General features: G+C 41.1%; 1 protein-coding gene and 1 long non-coding RNA gene across 4 annotated transcripts in view; one reads left to right on the top strand and one right to left on the bottom strand.

The window, feature by feature from the left end:
• LOC131499741 (uncharacterized) overlaps positions 1–11,208 on the bottom strand; it is a 38,934-nt gene extending 27,726 nt beyond the window's left edge. Inside the window, exon 1 of the long non-coding RNA XR_009256032.1 lies at positions 10,179–11,208. This is a non-coding gene — a long non-coding RNA (uncharacterized LOC131499741). The remainder of the gene's footprint in view (positions 1–10,178) is intronic.
• Positions 11,209–11,574: 366 nt separating this feature from the next.
• PRSS54 (serine protease 54) overlaps positions 11,575–24,413 on the top strand; it is a 13,723-nt gene continuing 884 nt past the window's right edge. Inside the window, exons 1-4 of one of the 3 annotated variants that reach the window (XM_058707968.1) lie at positions 11,576–11,660; positions 14,851–15,022; positions 20,572–20,830; positions 21,421–21,552. In XM_058707968.1, the coding sequence (XP_058563951.1) occupies positions 11,603–11,660; positions 14,851–15,022; positions 20,572–20,830; positions 21,421–21,552 (621 nt within the window). In that variant the 5' untranslated portion in view covers positions 11,576–11,602. Of the gene's footprint in view, positions 11,661–14,850; positions 15,027–20,571; positions 20,831–21,420; positions 21,553–24,413 lie in introns of all 3 variants that reach the window. The other 2 variants (XM_058707969.1, XM_058707970.1) reach the window with 2 other exon arrangements.

Here is a 24,413-nt window from a genome sequence, read left to right as displayed (position 1 = left end):
AAAAGAAAAGATAGGACATTGGTCTTAGTATTTTTTTGGCTCTGTCTCCTCTGGCAAGTGCAACAGAAGCAAAAATGAACAATTGCGATTACATTAAACTAAAAAGCTTTTGCACAGCAAAGGAGACCATCAATAAAATTAAAAGGCAAATGAATGGGAGATGTTTGCAAATGATATGGGTAAGAGATTATTACCCAAAATACATGAAAAACTGATACAACTCAACACCAAAAAAATCCCAAATACTCTAATTTAAAAATGGGTAGTGAACCTGAATGGACATTTTCCCAAAGAAAACATACAGATTGCCAAAAGACACATGAACAAATCTCAACATCACTTAATAATCAGGCAAATGCAAATCAAAACCACAATTACATCACCCCATGCCTGTCAGAATGGCTAGAATCAAAAAGGCAAGAAATGACAATGTTGGTGATGATGTGGAGAATAGGGAACACTCATTCACTGTTGGTGGGAATGTAAATTGGTGCAGCCACTGTGGGAAACAGATTGGAGGTTTTTTTTTAAGTTTATGTATTTATTTGAGAGAGACAGAGACAGTACAAGTGGGGGAGGGGCAGAGACAGAGGGAGAGAAAGAGAATCCCAAGAAGCTCTGCACTGCCCGTGCAGAGCCCGACATGGGGCTTGAACCCACGAAACCATGAGATCATGACCTGAGCCAAAACCAAGAGTCAGATGCTTAACCGACTGAGCCACCAGGGGCCCTAGTATGGAGGTTCTTTAAAAACCTAAAAATAAAGGGGTGCCTGGGTGGCTCAGTTGGTTAAGCATCTGACTCTTGGTTTTGGCTCAGGTCATGATCTCACGGTGGTAAGAGTAAGCCCCATGTCAGGCTCCACGCTGCTTGGGATTCTCTGTCTTCCTCCCTCTCTGTCTCTCCCTACCCCTCTCAAAAAATAAAAATAAAAATGTTTAAAAAAACAACTAAAAATAGAAATACCATACAATCCATTAATTCCACTGCTGAGTATTTACCTGGTGAAACTGAAAACATTAATTTAAACAGATATATACATCCCTATGTTCATTGTGGCATTATTTACAATAGCCAAAACATGGAAGCAACCTAAGTGTCCACTGGTGTAAAAAGAATGAAATCTTGCCATTTGTGACAACATGAATGGACTTAAAGGGGAATTATGTTAAGTGAAATAAGTCAGACAAGACAAATACCATATTATTTCACATATCTGTAGAATCTAAGAAACAAAACATATGAACAAAAAAGCCAGAAACAGACTCAAGTGAAATAGGTGAAGGGAATTAAGAGTACACTTAGAGTGATGAGCACTAAGTAATGCATAGACTTGTTGAGTCACCATGCTATACACTGAAACTAATATAATATTGTATGTCAACATACACATGAACATTTATTCATAAATAAATAAATAAGTAAAGTCTATGTTCAAGTGAAGAAAAAAATGAAAGCAATAATAAGAGATATGAAAGATAGAATGAGAAAGTCTAATACATCTATTTGGAATCCCAAAGATAAAGCATAGAGAGCCTAAAGAAAAAGCAGTATTTGGAAAGATAATGTCTAAGTTCCAGAATCTATAAGAAAATATAAATATACAAAATCAGGGAGCATAACACCCTAACAAGAATAAATAAACATAAATTTACTTCAATTCACTTTAATGAAACCATAGTACACCAGAAACAAAAGTCTTAAAACGGGCAAGAGAGAAAGAATATCTTTTATAAAGAAACACGATTAGATAAAGGGTAGACTTTTTCAAGACAATGAAATCCAGGAAACAGGAAAAGAACATCTTCAGATAAACGAGAGGAAGTAATTCTCCACATAGAACTGTGTATCATTAAAACAATTTTCCAAGAAAAATGATGCAAAAAAAAAAAAAAAGAGAGAGAGAGAGAGACATTTACAGGGTAACATAAACTGAGAACATGTGCCATCAAGATATCTGTACTAAAGAAACTTCTAAAGTGTTTAAAGGAAGATGATAAAACAATTCCAAATAGATCAATAATCCCTATAAATATAATAGGAGTATATTTGCCAATCAAAAAGACAGTGTCAGTTTAGATTCTTTTAAAACTAATCCAGCTGTGTATTGTTTATAAGAAATATATATAAAGCATAAGGATACAGAAAGTTCAAAAGTAAAAAAGCATGGAAAAGGAAATATCTACAAATAATAAGCAGACATAGTTATTTTCATATCAGGTAAGTTTTAAGACAAAAGGTATTTTTAAGGATAGAAATCATATAGTTGATCCACATTATTCATGGATCCCATATTGCAAATTTGCCTACTCATTAAAATTTATTTTAACTCTAAAATCAATACTTGCAGATCTTTGTAGTCATTTGCAGACAGGCAGAATGGCAAAAAAAATTGAGTCATTCAATGCACACGTTCCCAGCTGAGGTTGAACAAGGTGACACTCTGCATTCTTGCTTCAGCACATCCTATAACCAAATGTCCTTTTTGCCATCTACATAATGCCACATCTTTAGCATTTTTGTGCTTTTCATTGGTGATTTTGCTGTTTAAAATGTCCCCCAGCCATACTGCTCAAGTGCAGTCTAGTGTTCCTACACACAAGAATGCAGTGATGTGCCTTATGGAGAAAATATACATATCATATAAGCTTCATTCAGGTATGAGTTACAGTGTTGTTGGCCATGAGTTCAATGTTCATGAATCAACAACATATATTAAATGAGACGCCTTTAGACAGAAGCACATGTAAAACGAGATTATGTATTGATAAAAATGTTATGACCAGAAACTCATAGGAACCTAACCCTGTATGTTCTCTAGGAGCAATGGTTCAGTATTTGTTAAGTCAGTGTTTGCCACACTTTAAAGAACATAATTACATAGAATAATGATAATCAACTATAGATCAACTTACCAGGAAGATATGGCAATTCTAAATTTATATATCTAATAAAATAGCCTCAAAACATATAAGGCAAAAATTGCTATAACTTTAGGGAGAAATTGTTAAATTCACCATTATAACAGGAGGCACCTTTCTTCTTTTTTTAAAAAAAGTTTTCCTTTATTTATTTTGAGAGATAGCATAATCAGGAAGGGACAGAGAGAGAGGGAGAGAATGTCAAGCAGGCTCCACATTGTCAGTGCAGAGCCGGATGCAGGGCTCAATCTTAAGAACTGTGAGATCATGACCTGAGCAGAAATGAAAAGTCAGATGCTTAACTGACTGAGCCACCCAGGTGCCCCAGGAGTCACCTTTCTTAATCACTGATAGGTCAAGCAGACAAAAAATCAAGAAGATACAGAAGATAAGAATAGAACAATCAACAAGCTTAAGGTTAATTGATAGGTATAGACACTATACATTTTCCTGAAGCAAACATGGAACAGTTAGAAAATTTCTTATTACATACTAGGCCACAAAGAAATTTGCGGAGGGTTTGAAGAATCAGTATTACACAGATATCCTCTAACCAATTGGGTTAGAAGTGGGTATTAAAAGTTAAATAAAACTAGTTACACACTTGGAAATTTAAAAACACACTTCTAAATAGTTCAAGAGTAAAACACATCATAATGGAAATATAAAAATAATTAGAACTGAATGATAAGGAAGGACCAATATATCAAAACTTAAGTCTTGCCAAGAAAGTGAAACTTAACAGGAATTAATGGCTTTAAAGGTTTATTTTAGAAAAAAGAGGGAAAAATTAATGAGCTAAATGTCCAGTTTAAATTTTAGAAAAAGAACACAAAATAGATCCAGATAAAGTAGAAGAAACAGATAATATAAAGGCAGAGAATAATAACTAGAAAATAATGACACAAAGTAATAAAGCAGTACTAGTACTGGTAATAAAAAAAAAAGCTACTAGTAATAAACTGTAAGATAAAGTTACAAAGATACAAAAGCCAACCAACCAAACAAAAAACAAAACAAAGGATGATCAACAAAGACAAAAGTTTATCCTGAAAATACAAATTGGAACTCTGGAGAAACTGAAAAGAATAGAGGCATAAGTAAACAATACTGGGAATGAAAAAAAGAATGTTAAATTTTAAAATGGAGATTTTCAGAGATAGTACTATAATCCCTATGCCAATAATTTGAAAATGAAATGGAAAAGTTCCTAGAAAAACAATGACCAAATCTGCCTCAAGATAAATAGTGGATAGTCTTAGAAACACTAAAAATAAAAATAAATTAAGCAGCTGTTAGAAATTTCCCCACAAAATAACCACCAGGCCCAGATAGTTTTCAGATGAGTTTTGCAAACATTCAGATAACAGACCATTTCCATCTCCCCAACTAATGCCACAAGGCCAGTAAAACTAATAAGGAACATACAAGAGAAGAAAATTATAAGCCAATCTAATTCACAAACATTGATACCAAAACCCCTATACCAAACAGTAATGAATAGTGGTATATAAGATGATAAAACATTAATCCCTGAAATTCAAGAGTAGCTTAATTTGAGAAACTCTGTTAGTTTCATTAATCATGTTCACAAATTAAAGAAGAACCATGATTATCTTAATGCCAAAAAAATCATTTGACAAAATTCAACCCCAAGTTTTGATTATAACAAACAAAAAAACCCGTAGAAATAGAAGGGGATTCCTTAACCTAATTAAGGAAATCTAGTTAGCAATCTAGATCATATATTATTCTATATGAGAAAGTGTTAGAAACCTTCCCTTAGACCAAGACAAGGATGCCTGCTTTTACGGATCCTATTCAACATTATACTGGAGGTCTTAGCCAGGGCTGTAAGACAGGAAAAAGAAATAAAAGTCATAAAAAAATCTGTCATTATTTTTTTTTTTTAATTTTAATGTTTATTTTTGAGAGAGAGAGAGAGAGAGAGAGACAGAGTGTGAGCAGGGGAGAGGCAGACAGAGAGGGAAACACAGAATCCGTAGCAGGCTCCAGGCTCTGAGCTGTCAGCACAGAGCCCGAGGTGGGGCTTGAACTCATTAGCCGTGAGATCATGACCTGAGCTGAAGTCAGACACTTAACTGACTGAGCCACCCAGGCGCCCCAACACTGTCATTATTAACAGGTGATAAGATTCTTCACATAGAAAACCCAAAAGATTCTAACATTAATTTTTTACAAATTCTAAGTGGTTTAGTAAGAAATTGTTAAAAAGCATAACAAAAGAAGACATCATTTAATTGCAACCAAAAAGTATAAGATGCTTAGGAATAAATTCTATCAAAAGATGTACAAGACCTTTATGGGGCAGATCATAAAATTATATTGAAAAATCTTAAAGGCGACCTAATTAAATTGAGAGACACATTATGCTCATGGATAAGAAGAGTCAATAATATATAGATGTTAATGTAGCCACGAATTGAACTATTGATATAATGCAATTCTAATCCAAATCTTTGAAGGCTTCGTTTGTTTGTTTTTGGTGGCAGTGCCAAGTTGATTCTAAACTACATAAAAGTACAAAGGCCAAGGATAGTTAAGACATTCCTAAAGAAAAAGAATTATGTGGGACCACTTCCCTTAGTAAACAGTAAGACTTTGCAAAGCTGTGACACCTGAGATTGCATGGAATTGGCACAAGGAAATAGATAAGTTAACCAGTGTGACAGGAGAGAGATCTCAGAACAGTCCCAGGCACATGTATGTCCCAGCTCATGCTGGAGACCTGTGGAGAAATGAAGCTATCCATGTGGGAAAGAGTGGACCCATACCATGCACACAAAAAAAATTCCAGATTGAGGTGAGGACTTATGTGTCAAAACAAAACTTTTTTTTTTTAATTTTTAAAAAATGTTTCTATTTATTTTTGAGACAGAGGGAGACAGAGCAGGAGCAAGGGAGGGGCAGGGAGAGAGGCAGACACAGAATCTGAAGCAGGCTCCAGGCTCTGAGCCATCAACACAGAGCCCGACGCAGGGCTCTAACTTACAGAGTGTGAGACGGTGACCTGAGCTGAAGTCAGACGCTCAACACCCTGAGCCACCCAGGCACCCCCCATAACAAAACGTTAAAGATTTAAGAAGATAATATAGTAGAATAGATCACTGATGTGGATCTAGAGAAAGGTTTCTTTTTTCTTTTAAAAAAATTTTTTTTAACGTTTATTCATTTTTTAGAGACAGAGAGAGACAGAGCATGAGCGGGGGTGGAGCAGGGAGAGAGGGAGACACAGAATCTGAAGCAGGCTCCAGGCTCCGAGCTGTCAGCACAGAGCCCAATGTGGGGCTTGAACTCACGAACTGTGAGATCACGACCTGAGCTGAAGTCAGATGCTTTAACCGACTGAGCCAACCAGGCACCCCTAGAGAAAGGTTTCTTAAACAAGACACAAAACAGCCCTAACAATATAATATTAATACATTTGACATCATTAAAACTAAAATTAAGACCTCTGTTTATATGAAAACATCATAAAGAAATTAAAATAGAAAACACAGGCCAGAAATTGGTAGAAGATATTCACAATACACATAGTGAACAACATTCAGAATGTATTAAGAATTCCTTCATCTCAGTAAGAAAAAGTCAAGCAACCCAACAGGAAAAAAAGGACAAACGACATAAACATTAACTCGAGCAGGTGACAAATACGTGAGAAAACTTATCTTTAACCTTACTAGTAATTAGGGAAACACAGTTTAGCAATGAGGTATCATTTTATATCCATTAGACTAACCAAAAATTAAGGCTGACAGTAATAAGTGTCGGAGAGGACATTCATGAGTCAGCAGGATCACCTTACATTGCTGGTAGGAATGTAAATTGGTTCAACCATCTTGGAAAACAATTTAGCATGACCTTTAGAGTGAAGTATATCTTAACACATTCTCTGACCTAGCAATCCTATTCCTAAGTACACACACTCTAGAGAACCTTTAGCGGTAGTTTAGGCATACATATCTATGGATAAACTTGTTAAACAAAGAGCAAGAATGAAAGAGAGGGTTGAACATGGAGGTAGGCACAAGATAATGGTAATGTTTTAGCTCTTGTGTTGTAAGTAAGCTCTTGTGTTGTAAGATGATATAAAGAAATAAATTTCCTAGATGTTTCTTTTAAACTGAATAACTTAAAATGGAATTTTTTTCATTGGGGAAATTTATATTAATAAATATAGCTATATGTGGTACAAATGTTCATTATCAGTCAATTCAAAGATTATTGATTGGGTAATTTGACTTTCAGGGGGCAATGGCTAATGAAATGCATTTCATTTAGATAAAGATTGAAAAACTCTTGCACACAAGCTCTTTCTTTAGGAGTCAAGAATATGATAAGCATGACATTTTGTTTTAAACACTTTTAGGAAAATAAAAACATTCTATGGATGATCTATCTAAGGAAAAACCTGTAAGTCCAACGTAGATATCTGATGATAATGAAACCATTAAAACATTTTTGTCATTTTCAATCAAGCATGATTACCTCTTTGGTAAGTAAGTTATAAATATATATTTTTTCCAGAATGAGGGCATTATAATGCTTTCCAAGAAATTCCTGAATGTTTTTTGCTAAGTGGAGAAGATATCTAAATGGCAAAAACCTGATTCAGACTTGTACTCTTCAGAGTAGATGTGATACCACAGCTGAGAAGCTTTCAGTGAGTGTTGATAGTAACGAAAAGCAATTCAAAGAAAATGTAGTATGAACTATTGACAAAATTCCTGTTCAGAGGACTCTGTAAGATGTTGCATCAGTATCAAAGTCATAGTATGCAGTGCACAATAACTATGATATATTTGGGCTAGCAGACATTTTACTCAACAGTTCAACAAACCATTGATCAGTAGCAGGCAACTTGGAAAATGTATGACACGTAAATGAAGCAGTACTTGATTTTTTTTTTTTTTGTTCTGTTAATTGCATCCAAGAAGAGATTTTGAAATGCAGTAAAGCTTATTGGCATGTTTAAACATCCTCTTCCAAAACTGAAACAGAACACGAAGAAATATTTTCCAGAGGGAAAAGCAATTAAGTGATTTAGAAATTCAACCATCACTATCCCCCAGGATGAAATTTTCAAACTCCTCAGGAGAAATTTTCAACACTCCAGGTTTCAAGCACGATGGCCCATGAGTAACTGAGAGTAGTCATCAGCAGAGTGAAAAAAATCTCTCCATGATTTTGGAGTCCACAGTCAATCTGAATATCCAGAACTATCTGCCAGTTTCGAGAACTTGCTGCAATTTCAGATGTCTATTTATTTATTTATTTATTTATCTATTTATTTTGGTGGGAATGCAAATTGGTGCAGCCACTCTGGAAAGCAGTGTGGAGGTTCCTCAGAAAATTAAAAATAGACCTACCCTATGACCCAGCAATACCATTACTAGGAATTTACCCAAGGGATACAGGAGTACTGATGCATAGGGGCACTTGTACCCCAATGTTTATAGCAGCACTCTCAACAATAGCCAAATGATGGAAAGAGCCTAAATGTCCATCAACTGATGAATGGATAAAGAAATTGTGGTTTATATACACAATGGAATACTACGTGGCAATGAGAAAGAATGAAATATGGCCTTTTGTAGCAACGTGGATGGAACTGGAGAGTGTGATGCTAAGTGAAATAAGCCATACAGAGAAAGACAGATACCATATGGTTTCACTCTTATGTGGATCCTGAGAAACGTAACAGAAACCCATGGGGGAGGGGAAGGAAAAAGAAAAAAAGAGGTTAGAGTGGGAGAGAGCCAAAGCATAAGAGACTGTTAAAAACTGAGAACAAACTGAGGGTTGATGGGGGGTGGGAGGGAGGGGAGGGTGGGTGATGGGTATTGAGGAGGGCACCTTTTGGGATGAGCACTGGGTGTTGTATGGAAACCAATTTGACAATAAATTTCATATATTAAAAAAAAATAGGCTATACAACTTAAAAAAAAAATCAGATGTCCTTTAACTGAGAGTTAGGATTTTCTAACTTAATAAAAATAAAGAGTAAAAATAGAAAGTGACCCGCTGAGAAACTACATATGTTTCATGCTGTCACAATCCTGGATATGTAGCCCTTGGTGTAAAGTTGCAAATGAATTTCCTCTCCAAGATATAAAACTATTATTACCATTGTTATTATTAACCTGAAAGAATTAAATAATTATTTACAAAATCGTGATGGTTCCTTTAAAAGTTACCAAAAGCTGATGGTCTGCATTAAGTAACCCAGAGAGGCTGAAGATTTGAGGCCTTCTGTTCACAATGTCTCCTGGGCCCCTGGCAGGATTCTGAGCCTTTCTTAGTATTATAAAGTTATGCTAGATCATTCCTGTTAAGAGTGGGTGTTTCTGGTGGTCTCCCCGTGGCTTCTTTTCATGTAGGAATTAAAGAGGAATTGGAGAGAGTTAGGGTCTTGTGCATTACCCTCAGAATCCCCACTTTTTCTTTCTTTCTTTCTTTTTTTTTTTTTAGGTAGGCTCCATGCCCAGCATGGAACCCAGTGTGGGGCTTGAACTCATGACCCTGAGATCAAGACCTGAACTGAGATCAAGAGTCAGATGGTTAACCAAGTGAGCCACCCAGGCACACCCCCCCCCCCAGCATCCCCACTTTTAAAGAGCAACTCCTGGCTTTGCGCTAATCAGCACTTCTGCTTTGGTACTTTATCAGGCAGCACAGGGTCCAGCCTGAGAAATGCCAACTTGGGCATGGCTCACCACCCTAGAGTTGGAAGGATCTGGGCTCGAGTCCTGCCCCTGCTACTTTCCAGATGTGCTTTCCAGTGACTTTCCTCACTCTGAGCCACCACGTTCCCATCGGGAAAGCTCAAGTAATTCCTTCATCTTGGCTGGGTGATTGTGAATTGTGAACGAGAAAATACACGTGAAAGTGTTTTGACGCTGACGATGTCAAATTGACATCGCGAACAGACTGAAGGATCAACTCCCATTTCTCCCACTGCCAAAAATCTTTCCCATTCTGTTCTCCTAGCAGAAGCCAATGCCTGCTCAGTGTTAAAGGTGATGGATGATTGTGAGGCACATAGGACATCAGGGGAATCTCAAGGGGAAGGAAATGGCGACTCCTTTCTGAGTCACGCTTTACTTTCTATCCAGTGATCTTTCCTTCCATCAGCCACTCATCTACCCATCCAATAAATATCTTTCATGCGACTGAGCCAGCAGCCTGTGAGCACTCTGATTCTATCTAATGAAACATTGTCAACACTTCTCTTACCACAATGTTGTCAACAGCTCTCTTGAGTCCTGCCATTTGTGCTGAAACCAAAGCTGCTAACAGTGGCTGGAGTGCAGCTCCCATCTGACCCTATGGTTTGGCAGAGCCGACAGTCTGGTGGCTTCGCTGGGACCATCAAGCCAAAGGGCTAGGGAAAACTGGGCTCCAGGAAACCACACTGAAAATGTAAGAATGCTTATGGGGGTTGGAAAAACCAGACTCAGTTTAGTCGTGGGCTTCCTTCATCCAGTCTGACAAAGTTGTGTAGACACAGGGCGGGTGCTGAGGAAGTAGACAGACCACGGCTGCAATGGGACAGGGCTTTGTGATCTAGCAAAAGGGATGTCTTCTCGGCCAGACTTGGGGAAAGCCAGGCTTCCAGAATAGCCTTGCCAAGTTTAGGAAACAGGCAGGCTTTTCATCCTGGCTCCTCCTAGGTCTCCATGTCTAGACATTTGCTTGGTGATACCATGGTAACTGTGATGCCACAATGGAACATTCTTCCCAAGGTGGTAGAAGGAATCCCTCTGTTGAGCTCTGCTGTGTAAGGTCAGAGTGAGTTCATTTCTCCTTTGGCAGTAGCAGTTCACAGAAGACTCTGAGAGCCATCCTGACAACAAGAAACATCCAGTGTCATGAGCGGAACATGGTGACTGAGAACAGCTATTGTGCACAGTTTGAGGCAAGAGTGGGGCTGATGGTATGGTGGGTGGGGAGACACGTGTGGGCTTTGAACTCAGACCCCAGTTCAAACTCCAGCTCCACCACTTGGCAGCTGTGTGACCTGGGGCAGGTTTCTGTGTGTGAATGTCAGTTTCTGAATCTGTAAAATGGGGACAGTGATACTGTCTGCCTTGTCCGGTTATTGCACAAATTAACAGAGCTACAAACTGGGCGGTTATGATGTAAAAGTATAAGTGGTCAGCAGTGAAAAGAAATCCCAGCATCATTTAAGCCAGCTGAGTGTGGCAGGATGGGCAAAGCCAGGGGTGGGCTTGCAGTAAACCCTGCTCTTACTTTCAGCAGCATTTTATGGCTACAGAGTTAAGAAAGGGGTCAGATTCCATGAGTCAAAAACCAACCCTCTTCTGAGACCCAACTCTCTGGGAAGCCTGGGGACCCTGGCTGGATCGAGGAGAAAACTGACACACAGGGGCTGCCTCCTCTCTGTGGGCCATCTTCCCAATCCTAAAATATCGGTGCTGGGCAGCTGGTCCCTGAGCCCTTCACTGGACGGAACCAAGCAATTGGGACGTGACAGGTCTGTTTCCCACGTTTTGGAGGCTTTGTCAGGGGAAAGGAAAGAGGCAGGGCCTCTGACGCGGTGGGGGGATTGCCACTTTAGGGAGGAGAGGAAAAGCCTGTGCCTTTGGATATTGTGTTTTCACAGCTGCCCATGGTGCCTGCTGCAGTTCACTTTGGGGATGGCAGAGATGAGACGGATGCTCTTAGTACTGCTCTATGTCTCCCACTCTTCTGCCAGTGAGTGTGCTTCTCTTTTCCATGACAATGTCAGCAGCTTGTGTGACATGGCAGGGGGACCTGTCCAGGAATCCTGTACATGGCCCTTAATGTCCACAGAGGGACTCAGGGGGAAGAGGACTGGCAGTGCTCTGCTCGGACAGCAGGTGTTGGCGGTGGGAATCAGGCAAAGAAAGGGAACATGGGCCGTGGATGCAGGAAACTGGCTTCAGCAGTCTGATGGCAGAGCTGATCCTCGGGTGAGAGTGCCATTAGGAAAGTAAGCCTCAGACTATGGAAAAGCCCACTCAGAAACCCCACCAGGCACCACCAGGTGGGAGATGTCCTCCCCATGCCCAGGTGGAGGCCTATGGTGTATCTGGTGTACTCAGAAACCAGGCCCTCCCCTTGTTTCTACCTAAGCATTGTGGTTTCAAATAAATCTTTTATCATTAACCCCTCAAGTATCATTAAACTGATGGTTCCTGGTCCCAGGAGCAAGAAGGTACCTTGGAGCCTGCTTGGGACTCAGTCCTTCCCTGACCTCCAGGTCATCCAGAACTAAGATTCCATCCTAGGAAGGGGCAGGTTGAGAGGGGACAGCAAGCTCTGTTCCATCTAGCTGCCACCCTAGCTGGCTCTGTCCAATCTTCCTGGAGTTAGACGGGAGACACGACAGAGCTTCTAACACCACCACAGCACACACCAAAGGGAGAACCCCCTACTTTCCTAGCCTACTCCACCTCCTTGCAGCCCCAGAGAGACCAAGGGATACCCACAAAACAGAAAGGGTCTCTCCTCCCTCTTAAATAGCTTCAGGCAAACATTTCATCTTTAGCTCAGATTTCCTCCTTATATCCTGGACCTTCCAAGGGTTTTATAAACTAGCCAACTAGAGCTTTGAGAAAGCAAAAGTCATCACCTGCCTGTAGGTTCTTGTTGATTTGGGTAACAATGGTTAATGCCTTGTTCACTATAGATGGCCAACGTTCCATGAATTGAATAAATGGCTGATAACAGAGCCACCAATTATCTGACCAATAGTTGGCTGGTGGTGCCCACCATGTGACACCTATCATCCAGGACCACCAATTTATTTTTTTTAAGTTTATTTTGAGAGAGAGAGAAAGCATGAGTTGGGGAGGAGCAGAGAGAGAGGAAGAGAGAATTGCAAGCAGGCTCTGCACTGTAAGCGCAGAGCCTGATGCGGGGCTTGAACTCACAAACCGTGAGATCGTGACTTGAGCCCAAATAAAGAGTTGGACGCTTAACCGACTGAGTGACCCAGACGCCCCAAGGACCACTGATTTAGAAACATGTACTAGGTACTTGTGGTTTGGGATTTATAAACAGCAACCAGAGTAGTGGCTTACGTTAAAAAAAAAAAAAAAAGGAATCATCCATTAGCATTATCAGTCATGAAGATACAGTTTGCAAAGCACCTTCCCATAATCTCACCTTACATGATCTTTATGACTCCAAGAGGTGTGTTACCCCACATTTCAAAAGAGGAAACTAAGGTCCAGAGAGGTAAAGTGGCTTTTCCCAGGTCTCACGGCACAGGGGCCAACAGTATCTGGGACACTGCATCCAGAACCTTCCCAAAACACTAGTAGGTCTCAAAGCTGAATACACATTAGAAACTACCTGGGGAGGCTTTTTAAAATGCCAGTGCCCAGGTCCTGTCCCTAGGGGGACAGCAGTTGGATGGCCAGCAGGTGGATGAAATGTGCAGCTAGGTTGAGAATCCCTGCCCTCCACTCTGAGTACTGAGGATGAGATAGGCACCCCTGGCCATGAGGACTGTCAGGACAGGGAGGGAGTCAGCAGCCACAGAGAGCAAAACACCCCATGTGTACGCCATCCCATAATGTTGCCTGCAAAGTAGGAGGTTCAGCTCACTCAGTCTGGGGCTTTGAGTTTCAAGGGTCCTTCCTGCTCTATCATTCTTACACTTTCCATGATTCTATGAATAAGGACTTATTTTTCAGTACAGAGCAATGCAGCATCTTGGGTGAAACCAGGACAGGCAGGGGGAGAATGTTTATTTAAAACATTAGTCAACATTTTACTCTCATTTGAAACAAATGTCCAGACCCAAGAGACTGCCTAATTGGAGGCAACTCACTTGAGGGCCTGGAAAGGCAAAGGCCAAGCAGGCCTGAATGGGCCAGAATCAGCCTCAACCTGGTGGGACCTTTTAACCCCTTGATGACTGGACTTCAGGGAGTGATTGGTAAAGCAAAATGCTTTTGTTCATTCACCAAATGATTTACTGAGCACTTACTATGCACTATACTAGCCCATAGGGATACACTGGCAAGCAAAACAAACATGGGGGAGCCACACATGCCAAACTTCCCAGGCAGGGAAAAGCAAGGGCAAATTTGAGAATGTGAAATGTGGCTGGAACAGAGACTGTGAGGGGTTGAAGGTGTATGGAGTTTGAAATCCAGCCCTGTACCTACCAGCTGTGTAACCTGGACAAGTTCTTACCAGCTCTAAAACTCCATTCTCTCAGCCACACGTGGAGTATGACAACGTCCACCTCCGCATCTGTTGGAGGAGTTACATGAAGTAGTACATATCAGCAGTGCTCCAACTTTTTGACACTCTTAAAAATTATGGAGGGCCCCCAAGTAACTTTTGCTGTGAAGCTATATCTTTCCATATTTACTATATTAGAAATTAAAAACTGGGAAAATTTTAAAACACAAGAATATACAGGTTCACACACGCTGGTAGCCGTCACAGTGATGACATCATGTAGCCTCTGGAAAATTCCACTGCACAAGAATGAGAGAATGAGGGTGAGAAAGCAAACACTGTCTTAGTATTCTTATGAAAACAGTTTTAACCTGTTTTAACCAGTTTTAATCTGAGGACTTCCAGAGGTCCCAGACCACGCTTTGAGAACCGCTTTCCGATACTGCCTTGAGTGCACTGCCAAGTGCCCAATAGAGGAGAGGGATTATCGGTAGCCTAAGGGGTTATTTTTAGATTCATAGATGCCATCAAGCATCTTTTATGGAGAAAATGACTCACCAGGAAAAGAAATGTGGGTAGTGGAGTTCATGGTGACCAAGATGGAGAGCCAGGAGGAGTGGGGAACCAGCAGGAGAGGTGGTCTTGAGGTGTGACACAGTGGTGGTGGCCACAGGCCGCCAACTCCTTGCCCCAACAGTGAGGCCCCCCCACACCCTCTCTGCAGGTTGTGGCATCCAGAAAACCAGTGTTGTGGAAACTTCCGAGGAGGGTTTGGTCAAAGACCAGGAATTCCCGTGGGTGGTGTCGCTGCAGGATTCCCAGTACACTCACCTGGCTTTTGGCAGCATCCTCAGTGAGTTCTGGATCATCAGCATCGCATCTGCCTTGCAGAACAGGCCAGTACCCGTGCCTTTGGGGCCTACACAGCCCCCTGGGGTGGAGGTGGAGGGACCCTTTCCGGCTCAGCCTGGGGAGACCTGGAAGGTAGATTCCTGGTGACAGGGCAACAGGGCTTTTTACTGGCTTGGCACTTGCCCTGCCATGACTCTTGGGGTCCTGGAATCACCAGTTGCCAAAGTCATGCTGTCCAGTGTGTTCTCTGCTGTGGGGACTGCACACCCACAAGGTGAAATGATTGTTCCTCCATCCTCCACGGGAAGGACATCTGTTCCCATTTTACTGCAACACAGGCACTGACCCCTGGTACTAGAGGTACTAGAGGTCTTTACTCTAAGCTTGTTAAGTGAATGGTTAGGAGCCCGTACCTTAAAACACTTAACCTTGAACCTTACAACGTGACTGCCACAAATATATGTGCATAGAGAAAAGACTTGAAGGAAATATGCAAACGCTTTACAAGCACTTATCTCTGAATGCTCAGAATGCACCCGATTTGTTTTCTTCTTTGAACTTCTTTGTATTCTCCAAATTCTATGTGGTAAATTTATACATTCTTGTAAACCAGGAAAAAAAAAACACCTCAAATGTTATTAAAGGAATAATTTTTTTGTAAAACATTTTACTTTTTGACCCAAAGATTTCACTTTTGAGAGTGGACATTAATGAAATAATTTCAACCACTGGAAAAGTTTTATGCACAAAAGTTTTATGCACAAAAGTTTTATGTTATTCATAGGGTGGTTAAACACACACAAAACACTCGAAATGTAATGTCCAATTATCATGGATAAATACATTATGGTTACTCATTCATATATGTATAGCATATAATATATAGTATATAAATAATATATATAATTATTATATATCTCTATATATACTATTTATATGCCATATATATATACATGCACACACACACACACACACACACACACACACACACACATACAGAGTATGGGGGAAGAGATTATAATTACTATAATTGCCCAAATAAGTAATAGTATAAACACTTGATAGAATATGGTGGAGATGCTGAATTTTTAAACCTATAACTTATATTTGTATTTGAAAATAGTTTTTATTTATTTATTTATTTATTTATTTATTTATTTATTTACTTACTTATTTATTTATATTTTAGAGAGAGAGAGAGCACAAGTGGGGGAGAGGGGCAGAGGGAGAGAGTAAGAGACAGAATCTTAATTAAGGAGCTTCCATGCTCAGCATGAAGCCTGATATGGGGCTCCATCCCACGACCCTGGGATCATGACCTGAGCTAAAATCAAGAGGCGGACACTCAATGGACTGAGCCACCCAGAAACCCCTGAAAATGCATGCATTTAAATTAAAATACATGTACACAGTATAATGTTCAGAAGGAACCAAAAGATTCCCTGGCCTTCAGACACTAACTTTCTCCCTTAAACCATATTCTACCATCAGTTTCTTAAATATTCTTCCTTAATTACTCAATGCACTTATGGATATCTATATATCTATAGGTCTAGCTATATTGATTCTTGTATCTATTGACAGAGAGAGATTTTTCCTTCCCCCTTGTATTAATCTGCTAGGACTGCCCTGACAAAATACTACACACAGGGTGACTTAGACAACAGAAATTTATTTCTCACCTTTTGGAAGCCAGAAGTCCAAGATCAAGGTGTCGGCAGGACTGGTTTCTTCTGAGGACTCTCTCTTTGGCTTGGAGATGGCTGCCTTCTTGCAGTGTCCTCACATGGCCTTTCCTCAGGGTGTGCACTTCTGATGTCTCTTCCTCCTCTCGCAAGGACGCTAGTCCTGTTGGGTTAGGGCCCTACCCTTAAGACCTCATTTAATCTTAATAACATCCTTAAAGGCCCTGTGTCCAAATACAGCCACACCTGGGGCTAGGACTTCATCAACAAATTTGGCACAACACAATTCAGTCTATAACAGCCCCTGATACAACTGATAGTGTACCAGACACAGCATTACACTCAGCTTTTTCACTCTTTTTCACTCCCATATTTATCAGCTGAACAGTATCCCAAGATGGATCTACCATAAATACACAGTCCTCTGATAGTGGAAATTTGGGTTGCTTCTGATCTTTTCCTAGTGCCAAAAATTGCTGCAAGTAGATATATTTGTCCATATATTATTGCACACATGTGCAAAACACTGTAGCATGAATAACCCAGGAGTGGACAGATTGGACTGAATCTTGGCACTAGCCTTCCAGAAAGATTTGGCTTTCCAGGTAGCATTTTCATTATTGTTATTTCCTATCTGGTCTATCTATTTTGGTTTTGATTTTCCCTTTGTCTCAGGGTTTTATTAAAGACAGAGTTTTCAAATACTCAGGGTGTTTTGTTTGTTTTCTGCCCTTATTTCGTTTTGAGTTATACTACATGATGATTAGATCTGTTTAGGAATTTGTTGGGGTTGCCCTTGCAGTCTACCATGTGAGTCATGTGAATGTTTCCCACGGTTAAAATTCAAAGTTCGTTCTCTGTCTCTGGTGGACAATTTAATATATAAAATTGGGGGAGGGAATCTCTTTGCTTTGTCCTAGGTTGACAGAGGTGAGTTAAAATCTATCATGAACAAGCTTTGGCTCTTTCTCCTATTTCCTGGAGTATTTCCTTTATGAACATTATGTCACATGCTGCAGATGCTTATGACTACAAGGTCTTCGCCATAGACTTAATTCTTTTTCGTCATTAAGAGCCTCTCTGTCTTACTTCATGTTCTTCTGCTCTAAATTGATGTTCTAAATGAAACTCCTGCTTCTTGTTTTCATTTTAGTTTATGTTTCCTGCTTTTGTGGCTTCTTGTTTTTCTTTTCATTATGTGGCCTTTGTTTTGAATGTCTCTTCTGACAAATTTGGAAAGTTTGAGTTTTTGTTCTGGTGTTCACCTTAGAGTTATAATTTCAAGGAAGACAGCAACATCCTTTGTTTCTTTCTGCACTGTCCTCTTTATTATTATTTTCTTTTAATGTTTACTTTTGAGAGAGAGACAGACCGTGACTGGGGAGGGTCAGAGAGAGAGCAAGATGCAGGATCCAAAGCAGGCTCCAGGCTCTGCACTGTCAGCACAGAGCCCAACACGGGGCTCGAAGTCACAAACCCTTAGTTTGTGACCTAAACCAAAGTCGGAGGCTTAAGCAACTGAGCCACCCAGGTGCCCCTGGACTGTTCTCTTTAGACTCTACTGTGGTCATTGCCAAAATCCTATCTTTTTACTTCTTCCCTCCTTCTCCTCCACCACACAATTTTAATAGATAATATAAGTGCTTTAATGTTTACCTTGATTCACATACATATTTGCATATCCTTATTATTTTACATATTAGCTGTAAATAATATGTTTAGATTCCTTTAAAAGATGAGGAAACTGACATATATACCTACCTTCCGACCTTCTTTATAGCTTTAGTTTCACCATCTGATTACTGACAGAGTTTACATTTTGACTCTAACCCAAACTCTAAAAAGGCTTTTAGTCCAATGTTATAATGAACTCCACACTTACTGACAGTCCTTTTGCTGGATTTTCTCCATTCAACACTGCTGGATTTTCTCCATTCAACACTAGAATTGGCTAAAATTTGTCTCCAAGTATGTCGTTTCTTAAAGGGCTCCCAAGAACCATATTTCCTTGGGTTTTGGATATTAACAAATGTGCTGTCCTTAAGCCTGAATGACAACTTAAGTGTAGAATTCATGGATCATGCCTTCTTTCTTTTGGAGACTTAATAGGCATTACCACTGCACACCCACACCCACCCCCACAACTGCCATGGTTTCTGGTGTTAAATCTTGCTGCAGAGAAGTATGAAGCCATTCTGATTTTTTCCTCTCTAGGTACATGATCATCCCAGTGCACCTGAGAGAGGTCTGGTTACACCTATTATCCTAGTGTCCTGCTGCAAGCATCCCCTTTCACTCTCTCAAGTTCTTTGGGTTAGGCAATAAATTACATGGCCAAACTTAAGATGACTTAATCTGGTTTTGTTTGGATGCCTAAGGATTCCTCCTTTGTCATTGAAGTCCATCAACTTTACTAGCTATGCGGCATCTCTTCCATTTCTACTCTCTACTCTCTTCTACCCTTCTGGGTCCCAGGAGGCTGACTTGTGTGGGTTACACCAATGGTACTCTTACCTTCTGGGTTCCAGTTGGGTTTGGCCAAGGGGAGTACTGGCAAGAGTTCAGAGGAAGTGGGGAGGGCAAGGGTAGGGTCCTTATTCCCCAGAGGGGTACTGTAGACTGGCTGCCTCCTCCAGCCAAGTGACCCACTGCCCACAGCTCTGACCACTCCCTCCCCCCTCTAGTACCCAAAGGCACACTGGCACCCTGTTGTTATCTGAGCAGGAAGCTGCATTTGCCACGTGACACCCAGGTACTGAAATACTCTGTGATTTCCCTACATCCTTCCAAGACCATTGTAAAGAATCCCCAACTTAAACTTTCCCCAACTTACCTTGAGAGTGCCATCTGTTTCTTGTTGGGAGCTGACAAGGCTATGTCTCCATGTTGATCATTCTATATCGCTTTTTCCCTAGGGTGTGGAGTACACTTCCAAACTGTAGAGCGAAGGCTTATTTCCAGAAAACGTTCTTAAATTGGATCCTGAAATCTTTTTTCTGTCTTATTTGGGTTACTTTCTTTGTGATCTGCTGGCTCTCCATTGACTGCCACATTTGTCATTCTCCTCTCTCACCTTTAAAAATCTTTGTTAATGTCCATTTCATTCTGGTCACTTTTCTCAGTCCTCCACCCTGTGCCCTTTAACGTATTTTCTGTTCTCTCTATTCTCCTTTATGCAGCTTCCAATTTCGCCTTTATTTTGGTGCTTGTTTTGTTTTCTTTCTACCTCTTTGCTGGGAAGCATGTTTGACCAGCTTTTCCTGACTTTGTGGGAGTAGGTACCATCTAGAATGCCCTGCGCTTCTGCCATCCTTTACTGCTGTTGTCAGCCGTTCCTCTAATTCTGAGGTTTGGATTCTCTAGTGTCTTTTCATTTTATGGTGTTTTTCAGCATTTCTCATTTCTGTAGTCCCTTAGGTGGTCCCCAAGGGGAGAAAGGGAAAACAACCAAATGAACTCCATCACTATTATAATTGGAATTTCTCTCAAGAGTATTTACAGAGTATGTAATATGAAAAGATGTTTCTTTTAAAATGTTAAGTGCTAAAATCAAGAGTCAAGGTTACATCTTTGGTGTAACTATGACTATCAAAAAAAAAACCCCAAAAAACTATGGAAAAAGCATGAAAAAAAGATAGTCATAACAGATTATCTTTGGGTGGTGGGACAAATGGCATTAAGGTAGAGGAATTCCCAGGATGCTATGGGCTCACAAAGGAGGACACGAGTCTAGGAGTTCAGAAAAGATTTCCCGGGGACTGGGTCCAAAGGGGTAAGTAAAAACTAGCCCAGGAAAAATCAATTGGATGAGTGTTCCAACCCACCCCCCAAAAGAATAAATATGAAAAGGAAAGTGTGAAGCTTCCATGGTGCCTTGGCTTCTAAAGATTCCCTTGCTTTTTCTCTAGGAAGGACATCATTGTCATAGTTGGTATAGCTAAGATGGATGCCAAAGTGATTGCTCATGAAGAGTATCCGGTCAACACCATCATCGTCCATGAGGATTTTGATAATGAGACCATGAACAATAACATAGCCCTCCTGAAGACAGACACAGCGATGCGGTTCAGCAACCTGGTCCGACCCATCTGCTTCCTTGGCAGAAAGCTGCATATGCCACCAGCCTTGCAGAACTGCTGGGTGGCAGGATGGAATCCCACATCTGCAGTTAATGCCTTCCTTCTCCTAGAGGAGGCTGTGTGTGTGCGAGCAGTGGGGGTGACTTGGATGAACTGTTCTAGGGTTTAGCTTCATATTTCCCATTGCTCAAGATTCTAGAGTTGGGCTGGAACCCTCATGTAATCAGTCAAGATTCCCAATGCTTGCCCTTTCTGTGGCCATTCTTACATTTGGTCCCTTTTCTTTTAGCTCTACACCCAAATTAGAAGTACATAGTCAGCAAACAGCTTGAAGGGAGTGCAAAGCCTGAAGGGAGAGGTCAGGGGACATTATTCCCTGAACAGGAGCTGATTGCCCTCTTGACCAAGCCATCCTTCTTTTCTTTTATTCTTGGAAAGTGAACAAGGAAATGTATTCTCTGTAGATGTGGAAGAAGGATGAATATGTTCTCTATTTTTACATTCAAGTTCAAAACAAAGGTAGTGTTCAGAAAAACTCAGACACCGTTTCTGATTTCTATGAGAACAGGGGGTTTATCAGAATATTCTCCACTCATTCCCATCTGGATACATGAGTTGTAGTTAACATAGACAATGTCTTCTCATTAATAATTCTTGGCTTTCTGTTGCATGGTCCAGACAGGAAATCACATGACAATGAGTATCCTGAGGAAAATCTCCGTGAAAGACATCAACATGTGTCCCTTACACAAACTCAAGAAAACAGGATGTGGCAACCACATAGAGCAGGAAACCGATGCTGTCTGTTTGGTAAGAACATGATGGAGTAAAAGCTAAAGGCTGAGAGTAAGCAGTGGTCACTTCAAGGGAATCTCGGGACTCTCCCTCATTGCACAGTGAACTCCTTGAGGGACTGGCAGGGACTGTCATTTGGGATCCATGGCTGTCTCCGGGGTGAACGGTACTTGGCAGATAGCAGATATTCAATAAAAATCTACTGAGTGGAGTAAACAGTCACCATTTTCAATGTGACATGATTAAGCACGTCTAAGTCATAGATGGTTTTTCACTGGCTAAAAGTTTGCAAGTGTGAGTCCAAACCATGTGTACTTTGAGCATGTTTACAGGGTGGGGTCACTGTATTCAGCTTCTATGGAATCTAGACTCTGATGCTATTGCTCATCAGTTATTGATTTGTTTTTTGTTTTTCTGTAAGAAGCCCTGCCCTCCAATCGGATGAGGGCTGTACAGATGTGGCTATCCTACTACCTCAGCAAAATGTGTGGAATTGACAAGTCCCTGGTCCAGGCTCCCTCATGTCCACACCAGAGAAGGTGGGGCTTACAGGGATCACACAGTTAATAAATGTTATAATAAGGATGAGAACCCAGGTCTACCAGGTGTCCAGGCGGTTTCTCTCCTCTACTCCAAAATTTCTACACTCTACTATTTCTAATCTCTACTCTCCTTCAAAGTAACTTTCAGGATTCCCAGATGGGGAAATTTTTTTTCCCCAGATGATCTAGGGGAAGTATTTTAGAGAAAGGGGGAAGAGTACATATATGTGGACAATTCTTCCTAAAAGTAATTTTATTGCAAATGCATGAAGGACTGCCTTTCATTATACAATGTTTGCCCTTCCAAAGTTGGTCCAACATTTATTGAGTGTCTACTTCGTACTGGACTCTAGCAGGTGGAAGACTAACAACTTTTTAAGTTAGATAACTGAGGTATTCCCTCAATCCAGCACCATATTTCATCAAATCTAAGATGCTATCAGTTGTGGAATGTGCCATTATTGTATGGAATACCAAGGGAGAGAAAATGCTGCCAGTTAAACTCTGATATCAACCAATTAAAAGACACATATCATTCCAAAGATGTTAATTTTTTTAAGTTTATTTATTTTGAGAGAGTGAGAATGTGAGCGAGGGAGGGACAGAGAGACAGGGAGACAGAGAATCCTGAGCAGGCTCCGTGCTGACAGCACAGAAGTGGGGGCTAGATCCCACGAACTGTGAGATCATAACCTGAGCCAAAATCAAGAGTTGGAGGCTTAACCAACTGAGCCACCCAGGTCCCCAAAAGATAATAATTTTTCAAGAGCATCTTAGATTCAATGGGATATGGTAAGCTGCTTCTACTCTAAATGATCACCTCTTCAAATCTACCTGCAAAGTTTAGACTGGTTTTTACCTGTAGCACACCTGCAGTCAGTTCTTTGCTTTTGAACTGTGCTAGCAACTGGCTCAGACAAATAAATGGTGACTTGTCTACCTAGGATGCTTTCTTCTCTCGGACATGTGTTCTAGTGTTCAGAAGTCCTCAAAGCCATATTTCAGATATATAGAATAAACCACCCAAGTCCAATATCTGCCTAGTGGGTCCCCAGAAACCCAACAAAAGCAGAATCACTCTGAACCCACCCCCTTCCTTTCCCCACAACTGTCAGGGTTTTTGTTCAATGTTAAGGTTAAGGATCACACAATAAAAGAGCCCCTTTAAGCTGGGGCTGCTCCCCTAGGAGATGAGGTGGGGCTGCTCCAGAGGAGCACCTGGTACTTCTCTCAGCTGCTTGGGCTTCAGAAGTTGGGCCCCACACGTTATGAGGAAGAGGAAAAGCCATGTATTCTACACCTGGGCAGAGTGGCAACTTGCAAAACCACGCAATAGCCAGGGAGGTCTCCATACAATCATTCATTCATCAAACTACTTGTCCTAAATTGCACTATTTTTCTTCCTCCAGCTATGGAACCACAGTTAAAGCAAATTGGGGTTGGAACTGGTGACAGAAGGGAAGACCATGCCATGCTTGGCTGGACAGCCTCTCTGCCCCAGGCAGACATGATAGGGTGCAGATGTGAGCCCATTCAACAGTCGTAGCAGAGCCAGCCAGCCAGCCCTTGGGATGAAATCTCTGCCGTCTGCTCCATGGCAGCACAGGGCAGCAAGAGTACCATGTGCTGGCCCAGTCCTTCTGCATAGGCGGGCCACGTGGGCCGAAGGGGCTGGTCAGCCTTTGAATGACAACCCTTCTTGGGGCAAGATGGACCACGGGTTTGGAGTGGGGTCAGGTATTACCTTAAGAGGAGGCTTGGGGCTGGGGCAGTTAAAGTAAATTATACCTAGTAGTTGCCTTATTGCTCTTCTCATATTTCTCAACTTTTCACATAAAATGATGGCCTTTTATATTACCAGGATAATAGTAGCTAATTCTTTGAGTGTGTACTGTGTGCCAGGCACTGTTAGGGTTCTGCACTTTACTCAGAGAGAAGTAGGTGACTCTTCGGGGTCACACATCTAGGTAAGCGTGCCAAGCTTCTCATCACTCCCTTAAAAGGAGGTAAGGTCTGTGTGGTAGAATCCCTGAGTCCCAGAGGAAGGCTGAGAGCACAGGCAGGGCTGGTGAGCAGGTGTGCTGCCAGGCAGCTGCCAGGTGGAAAAGCCGGGAACCCAGCCTGGTCAACATTGAGGAATGAGGAACCAAGAGAGAGTGAGGATTTAGTCAAAGGGGCATGAAAATGAAATGCGAACCAGGAAGCTAAAGGCAAATGGCAGAAGCCTGCAAATACTCTGCACGATAAAAGGAAAATCCATCTTGTTGGAATTCGTGGCGGTGGCTGCCTAGATCGGAAATAGTATCCTATAATTTACCCCCTCTCAAGTGAGAA

This window comes from Neofelis nebulosa, chromosome 17 (assembly GCF_028018385.1).
Source record: "Neofelis nebulosa isolate mNeoNeb1 chromosome 17, mNeoNeb1.pri, whole genome shotgun sequence".
NCBI lineage: Eukaryota > Metazoa > Chordata > Mammalia > Carnivora > Felidae > Neofelis > Neofelis nebulosa.
Note: the sequence above shows the minus strand (reverse complement) of the source record. Positions and strands in the feature narration are given on the sequence as shown.